General features: G+C 47.4%; 1 protein-coding gene across 2 annotated transcripts in view; it reads left to right on the top strand.

The window, feature by feature from the left end:
* Window positions 1-12,500, top strand: part of dscama (Down syndrome cell adhesion molecule a) — a gene marked incomplete at both ends in the record, with an annotated part of 87,212 nt that overhangs the window by 47,268 nt on the left and 27,444 nt on the right. For both annotated transcript variants that reach the window (XM_083687042.1, XM_083687043.1), the window contains 7 exons: window positions 2,627-2,773; window positions 3,512-3,790; window positions 4,444-4,719; window positions 5,292-5,588; window positions 7,970-8,245; window positions 10,704-10,982; window positions 11,427-11,546. In XM_083687042.1, coding sequence (XP_083543168.1) covers window positions 2,627-2,773; window positions 3,512-3,790; window positions 4,444-4,719; window positions 5,292-5,588; window positions 7,970-8,245; window positions 10,704-10,982; window positions 11,427-11,546 — 1,674 coding nt within the window. The remainder of the gene's footprint in view (window positions 1-2,626; window positions 2,774-3,511; window positions 3,791-4,443; window positions 4,720-5,291; window positions 5,589-7,969; window positions 8,246-10,703; window positions 10,983-11,426; window positions 11,547-12,500) is intronic.

Here is a 12,500-nt window from a genome sequence, read left to right as displayed (position 1 = left end):
ACAGATATCTGCATTGACACATGCATACCGTATACACACACAAAAGCTCTTACACCTGCAAGGACATTTCTTTTCTCAGACACACAGAGCTTCTTGACAGTGAACATGGTGAGTGAAAGAGAGAGAGAGGGGGCGGGAAGAGAGAGAAAGAGAGACCAGCACATGAGGCAGTAACCCCCCCCCCCCACCCCACCCCCATTCAAGGCGTGGCCCCAGATTCCATCTCAGAGCAGAGGCAGAGCAGTGCCCCTGTGCACTGTGGGATACTTAGTGGAGGTCAGAGATGCCAAGGCCTGTGCTGACTGGATTATTCATGAGGGATGGGGGGACCGGGGGAGGGGAGGCGAGAGGGGGGGGGGGGGGGGGGGGGGGAGGTACAGTATGAGGTACAGTGTTGGACAGATTTCTATTACTAAAAAACGAGAGGGTACTTGCTTTGCTGGCAACCATTGGCATCACTTTACCTTCACTGTGTTTTTTTTTTTTGGGGGGGGGGGCCGGAGATTAAACATGATCTGTAATGGTTAATAAGAGAAATCCCATTTTCAGTCTGCGACAGGAATCTGATTACAGCCCTTCAAAGAGGAAGAGAGGCATTCAATAAACAACAACAATCTAGAGCTGTGTGTGTGTGTGTGCGTGTATGTGTGTGTGTGTGTGTGTGTGTGTGTGTGTGTGTGTGTGTGTGTGTGTGTGTGTGTGTCTGTCTGTCTGTCACTGTCTCCTAGCGCTGGTGCTGTTTTAACATGTTTTTGAAGCGCATGCGCGTACACACACACACACACACTCCCCGCTTTCTCCTTTTGTCACGGATGACAGGCAGTCTGTTTTAATGAAAGCGCCTCTCATTCATAAGCCTGTGGAACAAAATGTTGTCAACTTTGGACGCCTCGCGGGGAGCCAGGCAAGGTTCAGGGTAAAGGAAGAAGGAAAAAACGGAAAAATAAAGAGACACAGACCACTTCCTCTCCTTTGAGATCTGTTTTCTGTAATCGCTTGAAAATTGATTCTTTTTGCAACCTGAATGTCTGTCTCACATGAAGCTGTGGCTTGATGTCGTAAAAGCAATGCGGGAGAAGGCTTGAAGGGTTTCATATCTTGTAAAATGTTAGATCTGAATCTAACCAATTGAATTGGTCTAAAAAACAACAGCAATACGATTCTGTTTGTTTTGGCTATGCAGGCACGCACACACACACACATTCACGCACACACACACACATTCACGCACACACACGCACACACACGCACACACACACACACACACACATGCACCCACATGCACGCACGCACACACACACACACACACACACACACACACACTTTCACACACACAAGAATGCTTGCACACTCTCCTTTCCCCCTCATTTTACCAGTGGTTGCCTGTCACACACAACTGCATCTAGACCACAAGCTGAAAACCCCTCCAGGATATCAAATCCATGGTCTCTTATTTCTAACTAGGTCAACGTTCCCCTTACAATACTGTAGCTGCATCCTCCCTCTCTCTCTCTCTCTCTCTCTCTCTCTCTCTCTCTCTCTCTCTGTCGGTTTTCTCTCTTTCTTCATCTCAACTCTCCTCTTTTCAATCCAATTTAAAAACACCACAAGGTTGAATCAATATTCTTTAATTAAACATCAGGGACGTGAACACAGCTTCTACGGATTATCGTTGCATACAGCACAAAGGGCCCAACACAGTATGCATCATATTCTATCAATATCAAATACACTGGCAGTAAAAAAGGAGTGTAAATGTATCAATACTGATGACATACATTGTCGATGGAAGGACAAATGGGGACGTACAATACAGGACAATGGCCGCTGAGGTTTGTGTTGCCATATCCCTGCCCAGCTAGGATACATGCAGTACAACACCAAGGCTTGTTCCACCATCGCACACAACAGACCCACCTTACCCCCATCCCAAATAGCATCCTCCATCATCTCTGGCTTGGGAATATCCTCCCAGAGACAGCCCAGGCAGACATTACTCCTCATAAATGTTGACGACCCCCGTCCCCCCTCCCCGTCCCCCCCCTCCCCGTCCCCCCACTTCCCAGCTTTCCCACGAATTAGCATGATATTAGCACATCCCGACCTGCACGGCAAAGCCTTATCAAAGCACTGTGTGATCCCCCGGTCTCTCTGCTTTAGTCTGAGAGATAGAGAGAGAGAGAGAGAGAGAGAGAGAGAGAGAGAGAGTTCCCCCTAGAGAGAGAAAGAGGGAGAGAGCAGAGCGATGAGCTCCATGATAACGAGCTGTGTTAGCCCGCTACAACCCACAGCCTTGTCACATTCCCTTAGAGAAGCCTTGAGCTAAATGGGCCGCAGCAGATGTTTAGTGACTGTCGTCTTGTACTGTAGGTAGATAAACCTCACTGGAGATGCAAATATTTGCAAAGGTACATGTACCTTGATGATTTGATTCGACGTCACCGATGCTGGCAGCCGGTTCGTTATGTGTTTGTTTAACTGTGTCTTGTGCATAGAGTTGTTTATGTTTTATTGATACAGTCTGTTGTGAAAGAATACCAAGTGTACAGCTGTTGTTAGTGGTAACAGACTCTGTGTTGCCGTGTGTAACCATGTGACGTGTCTCTGTTTGATTGTTTTTTTATAGCCCCCCGGTTTCTCATCACGACTACGGGAGCCTTGTACATCCTGGACGTCCAGAACGAGGATGGGTTGTATAACTACAGGTGTATGACGCGACACCGCTACACGGGGGAGACCAGGCAGAGTAACAGCGCACGCCTCTTCGTGTCAGGTAAAGAACTAGTCTCAGTCTCAGCTGTCCGTATTCCAGAAACTGTAATGTGGGGTGTCTGGAAAAAAAAAAAAATCAATCAAGCTTTTTTGAGAAGTTAGAGAAAGGGAGAACAAAAAAAAACCTTCCGGCGACAGACAGACACCTCTTCCAACCAATCAGTTTTGATCAGAGTTTGGGTAGATGGGTTTCAGAATGAAATAGAGGAATCAGAGCAGGAAGCTCAGAGAAATAACGATTCCTTCTCGTGCACGTCCCTCCCGTTCCGTTGATAGGACACGGGAAGCCATGTGTTGAGTAGACGGTTGACCGGAAGCATATATAATATAATCATATATGCCATTTAGCCAACACTTTTATCCAAAGTGAGTGCATAAATGTTTCAGTATATATGGTCCCAGCAGGAATCAAACCCACAACCAAAGTGTTGTTAGCGCTATGCTCTACCAACTGAGCCACAGAGGATCGCAAAACTACAAAGGCGACAAAGTAAGGTATTAAGCATGTCCTCTGGAGACAGGCAGAAGCTTAAAGACCGTCAGAAGAGGGATTCAAACCGACGCCTCCAGAGGAGACCGCGACCTGAACGCAGCGCCTTAGACCGCTCGGCCACTCGGCCATCCTATGTCATTGGTGTGGAGACAACCTGTCTGACTGGGAGAATAGTGCAGAACCTGTATAGTTTGGGTGCCAGAAGTACTGTCCGTCTGATCTTGTGCCATACCGCTCCCCCTTTAGACCCCACCAACTCAGCGCCGGCCATCCTGGATGGGTTTGAGCGTCGCGAGGTGATGGCGTCGCACCGGGTGGAGCTGCCATGCAAGGCGCAAGGTCACCCGGCGCCCAAATACCGCTGGCTGAAGGACAACCGTCCGCTGGAGCCCGACACGCGCTTCCGACAGAGTGTGACAGGCCTGCTGATCGAGAGGGCCCAGCCTGGCGACACGGGCAGCTATGTGTGTGAGGTGTGGAACAGCTACGGCAACGCGGAGGTGGTGGGCACGCTGCAGGTGAAAGGTCAGTCTGCCAGTCTGTATGTGTGTGTGTGTGTGTGTGTGTGTGTGTGTGTGTGTGTGTGTGTGTGTGTGTGTGTGGGTGGGTGTGTGGGTGGGTGTGTGTATTATACAGAACACTGGACTGGATACGTCTCATTCTGTGCTGTATAATCGAATAGATTGACTTTATTTTTTCCCTGAGGAACTTTGTTTGCGGTAGCAGAGAAAAAAAAAAAAAAAAAACACATACTGTAACAGCACATTATTACAAAATACATAGTGAACACATGCTGTATTTCCATTTACATTAACATCAACCCCACTACAGTAAAGTGCATCAATCTAAATGGCTGATGGTGTAAGCCTTATGGATAGCTCAGTGGCCTCTTGGTGGTCGTGGGCAGAGACCATGTAGGTGTGTATTGGATGTCTAGGATGTTGTTATCATAGCACATTTGAAGAGACCTGCTAAGTGACTTCATCCGACAATGGATTTTGTCTACATTTGACTTAAAGAAAAAAAGAGAACAGACACAAAATGTCTGTGTTGGATTATGCAATTGTGTGTGTGTGTGTGTGTGTGTGTGTGTGTGTGTGAGGGGGGGGGGTCTTGTGAAAATAGCCTATCAATGAACTCTAACCCCTCTGCCATCTCTCCCCCCCCCTCCCCCCCAGAGCCCCTGAAGGTGGTGGTGAGTCCTCGCAAGGTGAAGGGCAGCGTGGGTAGCCAGGTGTCCCTGTCCTGCAGCGTGAGCGGCTCGGAGGAGTATGAGCTCTCCTGGTACCGCAACGGAGAGATCATCTACCCCGGCAACAGCGTCCGCATGACGGGGAACAACAGGGAGAACCTGGTCATGGCGGGCATGGCCAAGAGCGATGGCGGAGCCTACCAGTGCTTCGCCAGGCACGGCAAGATGTCCGCCCAAGACTTTGTGCAGGTCATCCTGGAAGGTCAGTGACAGTAACACAGTGACAGTGACAGTGACAGTGACTGTGTGTGTACGTGTGTGTGTGTGTGTGCATGTGTGTGTGTGCGTGTGTGTGTGTGTGTGTGTATGCATGTGCATGTGTGCATGCTAATGAGACCTGCAGTAGAGTCCTCTTTGCACGGCCCCTATTATTAGATTATCTGAGCGAGGCTCACATAGCTTGCATTGCCTGAGCTTGGTTGCTGCAGCAACTGTCTCCCCTGGACCAGTGTAAAGAGAGTATTGATAATCTATAATGGTGTGGAGGAGGAGGAGGAGGAGGAGGAGGAGGAGAAAGAGGTGGCAGAAGGAACAGGAACCATTCCAAAGATTCCCTCCACACTGTGCTGTTAGTGGCTCACGTGTAATATCTAATATCTAATATCTAATATCTCAGTATGAATATGTGTGATGTGAATGTTATTCATATTATTGTCATAACTCCACCAGTTCCACACACAGCTTAAAACATCTCTCTCTCTCTCTCTCTCTCTCTCTCTCTCTCTCTCTCTCTCTCTCTTCTCTCTCTCTCTCTCTCTCTCTCTCCCCACGCAGACGGCACTCCCAAGATCCTCTCCTCCTTCAGCGAAAAGGTGTTCAACGTCAACGAGTTTGTGTCGCTGGCGTGCTCGGTCAAGGGCACGCCGGAGCCCCGGGTCATCTGGACGCTGGACGACGACGCGGTCATCAGGGACTCGCGCCATCGCATCTCCCACTACACCAACCAGGAGGGTCACGTGGTCAGCCACCTGAACATCAGCCAGACCCAGGTGCCGGACGGGGGCGTCTACCGCTGCATCTGCAACAATTCGGCCGGGGCGGTCTCCTACCAGGCGCGAATAAACGTAAGAGGTGCTTGTCAGATCAGCTCCTCCAAAAACAAAATCACATACACACATTTCTGAAGTCATTTGTTGTTGTTGTTGTTGTTATTGTTGTTGTTACTGTTGTTGTTGTTGTTGTTACTGTTGTATTGAGGGAGGCTCATGCATGCTATTTAGTGATACCCGACTTTGAGAGGGTGTCTGATTAACATAGGTCGTTGACTACAGGGTCGACTATGGTTTTGTGTCTTGTGTGTGCGTGCGTGCGTACGTGTGTGTGTGTACGTGTGTACGTGTGTGTGTGTGTCTGTGTGTGTGTGTGTGTGTGTGTGTGTGTCTGTGTGTGTGTGTGTGTGTGTGTGACATTAGTTCTTTTCTTTCCCTCTTGTTTAGTTTTCATATGCCTTCATCTGTTTCTGTAATGTCTGTACCCTCCCTCCCATTTCTATTGGTACATGTATGTACTCACTACAGTAAGGACTCCATGTCTCCCTTCTGCAGTGGTAATAATATCCTATCTATCATTCAAGTATAGACATTGATTGACATCATACCCTCAAAAGCATAAATATTCTGACGCAATGAAACACACTTTGAAATGATCTTTTTAATACAGTGATTGTGTTTCATATACCAATATCCCTACAATGCACAGCAGTACCACCACTGGACTGTGTGTGTGTGTGTGTGTGTGTGTGTGTGTGTGTGTGTGTGTGTGTGTGTGTGTGTGTGTGTATGCATGCATGTGTGTATGTGTATGTGTGTGTGTGTGTACGTGTCTACGTGTGTGTGCATGCATGTGTGTATGTGTATGTGTGTGTGTGTGTGTGTGTGTGTGTGTGTGTGTGTGTGTGTGTGTGTGCGTGTGTGTGTGTGTGTCTCTCTGGGCATTTAAATGTATTCATATGCGTCTCCCTGTTTGTTCCAGAGGTCTGTCCTTCCAATTGTCTCCCTGTCTGTGTTGATCTGGGTCTCTCTCTGTCATCTAGCGGCTGCCTTGCGCCCATATTTCCCCCCCTTTTTTCTTTTTTGCTTTAATTTCCTATTCAGAACATGGCAGATTGTCGGGCTCTTATGACGCTCATCACTCACTGATGTCAGCGGTAACTTCTCTAATGCCCCTGCTCCTTACCTAACACCCGCTGATGGCTTTATATTGGGATGCCATTAAGTTGATTTACAGTAGCACTAGCATATGACTGAGGAGCTATCTAGACTCGGGGGAGGTGGCAGGTTGGACAGTCGTTGTTACGCCAACGTAGTGAGACTGCAGTGCTCTTAAGATCCCCCCCCCCCCCCCCACGCTCTCCCCCCCCCCCCTCGCTACTCGATGCAAATCCATCACCTGGTGCGACGAAGCTAGAAGGATATGTTCTGTGTAGGCTAACTGATTGTAATCCATTTGGATTTGGGTGCTCATTCTAGCATGCTGTATGAAACCATTGTAGCATGGGGCTAAATAAGGGGGGATGCTAAAGAAATCTCTCCCCAGCGCGGTTAACCTAGCTAGCGCGGAACGGAGCGGAGGCCGCGATGAGCATCCCATGGCTGTTGGGATGCAGCCGAGCGTTGAAGATAAATCTCTACAGGTGCCGTTGGTGGAGACAATGTAATGACTGTTTCTCGCATGGTCGGCTCCTTAATCGCACTAAGGAGAGCGGCGACGTGGAGGCCTCTGTGCACTAGAGGTGTATACCACACAGACTCTAGTTAAACTGTCTTCTACTGTATGTTAAAGAGCCTCTAGTCACTGACTCCTCCTGATAGGGCCTGTGTTATGGAGCTGTATGGGTTATTGTGTCGGTTTTTACCACAAGTGTGAGAGCACGAAGCATGAGTAATGGTTTTGATAATAGGCTTGTGTGAGTATGAGAGTGGGAACATTGCGCTCTAATGCTTGTCAAAGGCAGCCGTGGCTGGTGTCTAGGAGGTGGTAGAGCAGGGTAATATTCACCTCACTCAAGTAGGAGGGTACACAGTCTGGTACAGTACTATACTTTCGGCTAGGAATTGGAATGGAATGGAAGATGCTCATTCTGTATTGCATCATGAGAAAATGTGTAGCAGAATATGTTGGTTTTTGATGATCTTTCATCTATTTTCCTTATCCAAGTCAAAAAGAGAGTTGTTTGTTGGAGAATGGACTCATCTATTGGACATTTTTGATATCTTAGTCAGGCAGACAGCAAGGCCAGGATGTGGATAAATGATATCAAGCGTTCCGAAGAGTATTTTCTTCGTTTTCCTTTCCATTGTCAATAAATGTTTGTCTCGTCTTTCGGAGTGAGTCAAGACATCCGTAGTCATGGTTTTCAAAACACACTCAAACATCTCACACTTCTTAATTTCCACATTTTCCCAACCTCAAAATCATTTTAAGAGAGGTACATCTCTTCTGTGTCCTTTAAGGGCCTGCCAGCATACGACCAATGAAAAACCTCACGGCCATCGCTGGGCGGGACATGTACATCCACTGCCGCGTCATTGGCTACCCATACTACTCCATCAAGTGGTACAAGGACTCCAACCTGCTCCCCTACAACCACCGCCAGCGGGCGTTCGAGAACAACGGCACCCTGAAGCTGTACGACGTGCAGAAGGACGTAGACGAGGGAGAGTACACCTGTAACGTGCTGCTCCAGCCCCAGCTCTCCACCACCCAGAGTGTGCATGTCAGTGTAAAAGGTAGGCTACAACAGTACACTACCACTACACTACCACCCAGGGCTAACTGTCATACTCAACAGTACACTACCACTACACTACCACCCAGGGCTAACTGTCATACTCAACAGTACACTACACACACTCAACCACCCAGGGCTAACTGTCATACTCAACAGTACACTACACACACTCAACCACCCAGGGCTAACTGTCATACTCAACAGTACACTACACACACTCAACCACCCAGGGCTAACTCTGTCATACTCAGTCCACACATGGCTGTATGAACATACTTAGGGACCTGAGGAAGACTTGTTTTGCTCTCTTGTATAGTTTCATCCCCCAGCGCCAAGAGGATGACATACAGTAGGGCCCCCTCACACCATGTGTTGATACAGACCCATGATATTCACAATACTTTAGAACCAGAATGCATATCAACTTCTCTCTGAACGATCATATGAGGATTCCAAACATTTAAAGTAAAAAGTGTGTAAATCTGTTGCTAACTGTCTATAGTGTGGGGGCACATGCATTGCTGCCTTGAGGATAAGCTTTGAATTACTTAAATGCCTCAGGTCCGTATGTATCTCTGTCACAGTGACAAATTGGAACAGCTCAATGAAAGATATTGTCCCCAGTGAAAGATGAAATAAATTGTCCCTGAACAAATTCTACTGTTGATACTACTTTGTCATTTTGAGAGTTAGATTACAAAGAGAAATCTAAGCAAGGTCCATCCACTTAGCAGGTCTCAACCACAGAGTCATTCTATCACAGTAGCCAGCTTTCCACAGCAGGGCTTACACCGTGCGTGCCAGTGCCTGCCAAGGCCAATTGCTTCTCCACAGTCACTCCCAGACCTCAACAGGGCTTACCCCGGGCCTATTCGGTGCTTTAAACTCTGGCTCTTAGCCTTCTCTACCCTTCTGGTCCTTATGAGGCCAAACAGGGCTAAGGGGCGCGGTTTAGAGCGAGGGCGGGATATTCTTATCAACAAACTGCTTTAGTTGGCTAGCGAACCAAGCATAATCCAAGTTAGCTCGCTGTAACTAGACACTCAAATTGATTTGAATAGTAGTTTACAAATACAATTGCCATAAACTGCAAGTTACCAGAACTTGTTGGGAACCCAAAGCATTCGAAATGTTTGCTTGTGGTGTCTCTGAGTTCCCCACCTTACAGCTGCAGAATGTAAACACGTAATGCTACGGGGTGGGGCTAGAAAGCACAGTTATTTTATTTTTTTAAATGGCCTTGTTCACGAGGCTCGAAGCACCAGGGTTTGAGCACTAGCCGACCGCTAGTAAGCTTTGGCACACACTGGCACAATTGTCAAAAAACGTCTCATCTGATGGTCAAGAGATTTTTCATTGACTGCCATTCATGAATCCCAGATACCTGACCTTTTCCTTCCACTACGGGGGTCATGGTGATAGCAAAATACCATTAAAACATATAGGCTTAGTACAATTGCTATTACAAGCAAATGGGTAACAAACCAAAGTATTGATCAGATTGCATATCCCATGATACACAAACACCCTTCTGTCACTGATACCGAAACATGACCTTCTACCCAGCTTATCTCCAGCTGATCTGAATATCCACTGTTGGCTGTGCCAGGAGTAGATGATAACCTCAGATGGCTCAGTTTCCTCAATGACGCTGCATAATTTGAAGCGTCAGCCGGACGGGCGAATCCCCCTCTCGCGGGTCTGTGGCGCGCTAACGAGTGTGCGAGGGGGAAATCACGCAGCCTAGACAAAGCCTCGCCGCCATTCCGCTCGGCTAATTTGCCTCTCGGCTGCTTAGCATTCCGCCGCTGCCGAGGGGAATCCCCAGGAGCCCATTATGCCTACTTTGTTGTGAATTAAATAAGCGCTGAAGTGCCGCTTATTCCAATGTTATTTTAAATCATTAATTCTCCAAAGCATCTGTTTCTCACGACGGCTACAGTGTCCCCAGAGAGAGAGAGAGAGAGAGAGAGAGAGAGAGAGAACAAGAGAGACCAAGAGAGAGACAGAGAGAGAGAGAGCAGCCACGAGTGTGCTGTTAGGAAATGAGTGTTATTTGAGTGCAAATACAGCCTCTCAGCATGTGGAAATGTAATGAATTTTTCTCCCATACCTGCTTTGCACAATGCAAAGCCTCGGTATTGATGAGGTGATGACTGTTGATTTACCAGAGAACTGTTTCTGAGGTGGCTCTACCTGGTATTATACTGTGTGTAAACCTGCCATCTTTACCTGCACACACATGGAATGAAATCCTCCTTTTTTTTAATGTATTGCCATGTACCTGTATTGTATAGGAATCACTACCTGCAATTGTCCTTGATGGCCCTGGTAGAAACAGAAGGACTTCAAAAACAGACATAGAAACCATAATGTACACATAGAACAAGGCTAGCTTCATTGAAAGAGAAAGGATGAGAAATGCCCTTACCCTTTATTACCCGCCTCTCCCACAGTGCCCCCTGCCATCCACCCCTTTGAGTTCCCTCGCTTCTCCATTGGCCAGCGGGTGTTCATCCCGTGCGTGGTGATGTCGGGCGACCAGCCCGTCTTCATCACCTGGCAGAAGGACGGGCGGCCCATCCCCGCCAGCCTGGGCGTCACCATCGACAATATCGACTTCACCAGCTCGCTACGCATCTCCAACCTGTCTCTGCAACACAACGGCAACTACACCTGCATCGCCCGCAACCAGGCGGCCGCTGTGGAGCACCAGAGTCAGCTCATCGTCAGGGGTGAGGGGGTGTGTGGAGTGGGGGGGGGGGGGAGAGGGGGGAGAGGGGAGGCGGTAAGAGGAAGGAGGGGATGGGTGTGTTGGTGGGAAGAGGAGGTACACTCTTTGTTCTAGTTAGCACCCGCCTATTTCATTTGTCTCTGTAGGGACACCCTTTTCAGGTTTCATGTTGAACTCTTTTGGGGTCCATGTTGAACTCTTTTAGGGTCCATGTTGAACCCTTATGGGTTCTTTTTTGAACCGTTTCCTCAGGGTTCTAAATGGAAGCCAGAAAGGTCTACATGGAACCCAAAAGGTTTCTACTGGTTTCTTCAAAGAATGCCTCTACAGGGACAATACATTTAAAAAGAAATTCTAAAAGTGTAGGGGGCGGTCTGAGAATGATCTGATGATACTGAATCCTGAGCAGCCCATAACCATTTGTCTTATTTTCTTCCTCATGCAGTCCCTCCCAAGTTTGTGGTGCAGCCTAAGGACCAGGACGGCATCTACGGGAAGGCTGTGATCCTCAATTGCTCTGCAGAAGGCTACCCTGTCCCAACCATTGTGTGGAAGTACTCTAAAGGTAAACACATACACCACATTAAAGGTAGACTTAGGGATATGACATCACGCCTGTGAAAACAGCAACTTTAATCAAATATATTGTAGAACAAGAGCGTCCACTCGTTTCACTGCCCTCCTACATAAGTAAGAGTCTTCTCCCATTCCAACCACTAAGAAAGCTGTGTTGTACATTGTGTTTATGATTGAGGAGACCAGAGCTGTTTTTCTGTTAGCCGTGTATCTCGCATGTCTACTCTCAAGACCGTCTCGCTGAATTGCAAAAACAACATTGTCTGTCCTCAAGGCAATCTTCTTTTTTTATCGAGGAGCATCCGCTTATGAAAGCCCACACAGTAAACAAACTGTCCACCGCCTTGAGGTTGAATGCTGAAAGTCAACACAAACAGCAGGAGCGAGAGAAGAAAACCGCTGTGTATAAGAGAGAGCTTTTCAAAAATGTTTATTTGTATGAAGGAAATGTACTGCAGTTTTATACATGCAAAGCGTCCAGTTGTTCCAGTTATGTTTATTGTAGGCATATACATTATTTTACAAATAAGATCATTATTGGCAATTACTGCATTTGCCAGTATTTCAACCTCTTACAACTTCACCATCTACATGTATATTCCCCTACAGTTGATTTTGGAGATGGGGTTGATGGAAACCAATCAAGTCAAGTACAACGTACTACAAGAGCGGGTATTGCTCAATAGCTGCCAGTAGAGTGTTAAAACTAAACATAACTCTAATCCTAACAACTCCAACAGTTTGGCTAACGCCTAATACAGTGCTCTGTTTATATTTGATACTGTTACTAATGTGTGCCGTGGGATGAGATAAACTCCAGCAACAAGGTAGGCTTAACTAGCTTTAATAGAGGTACAGTTTACATTGACATTTTTCGTCGTTCAGCAGACCCTCTTATCCAGAGCAACTTACAATAAGTACATTCTCCTAAAGTAAGTGAAAC

This window comes from Argentina silus, assembly GCF_951799395.1.
Source record: "Argentina silus genome assembly, chromosome: 2".
NCBI classification, from domain to species: Eukaryota; Metazoa; Chordata; class Actinopteri; order Argentiniformes; family Argentinidae; genus Argentina; species Argentina silus.
The sequence above is the reverse complement of the archived record's forward strand: the minus strand, read 5'-3'. Positions and strand labels throughout refer to the sequence as shown.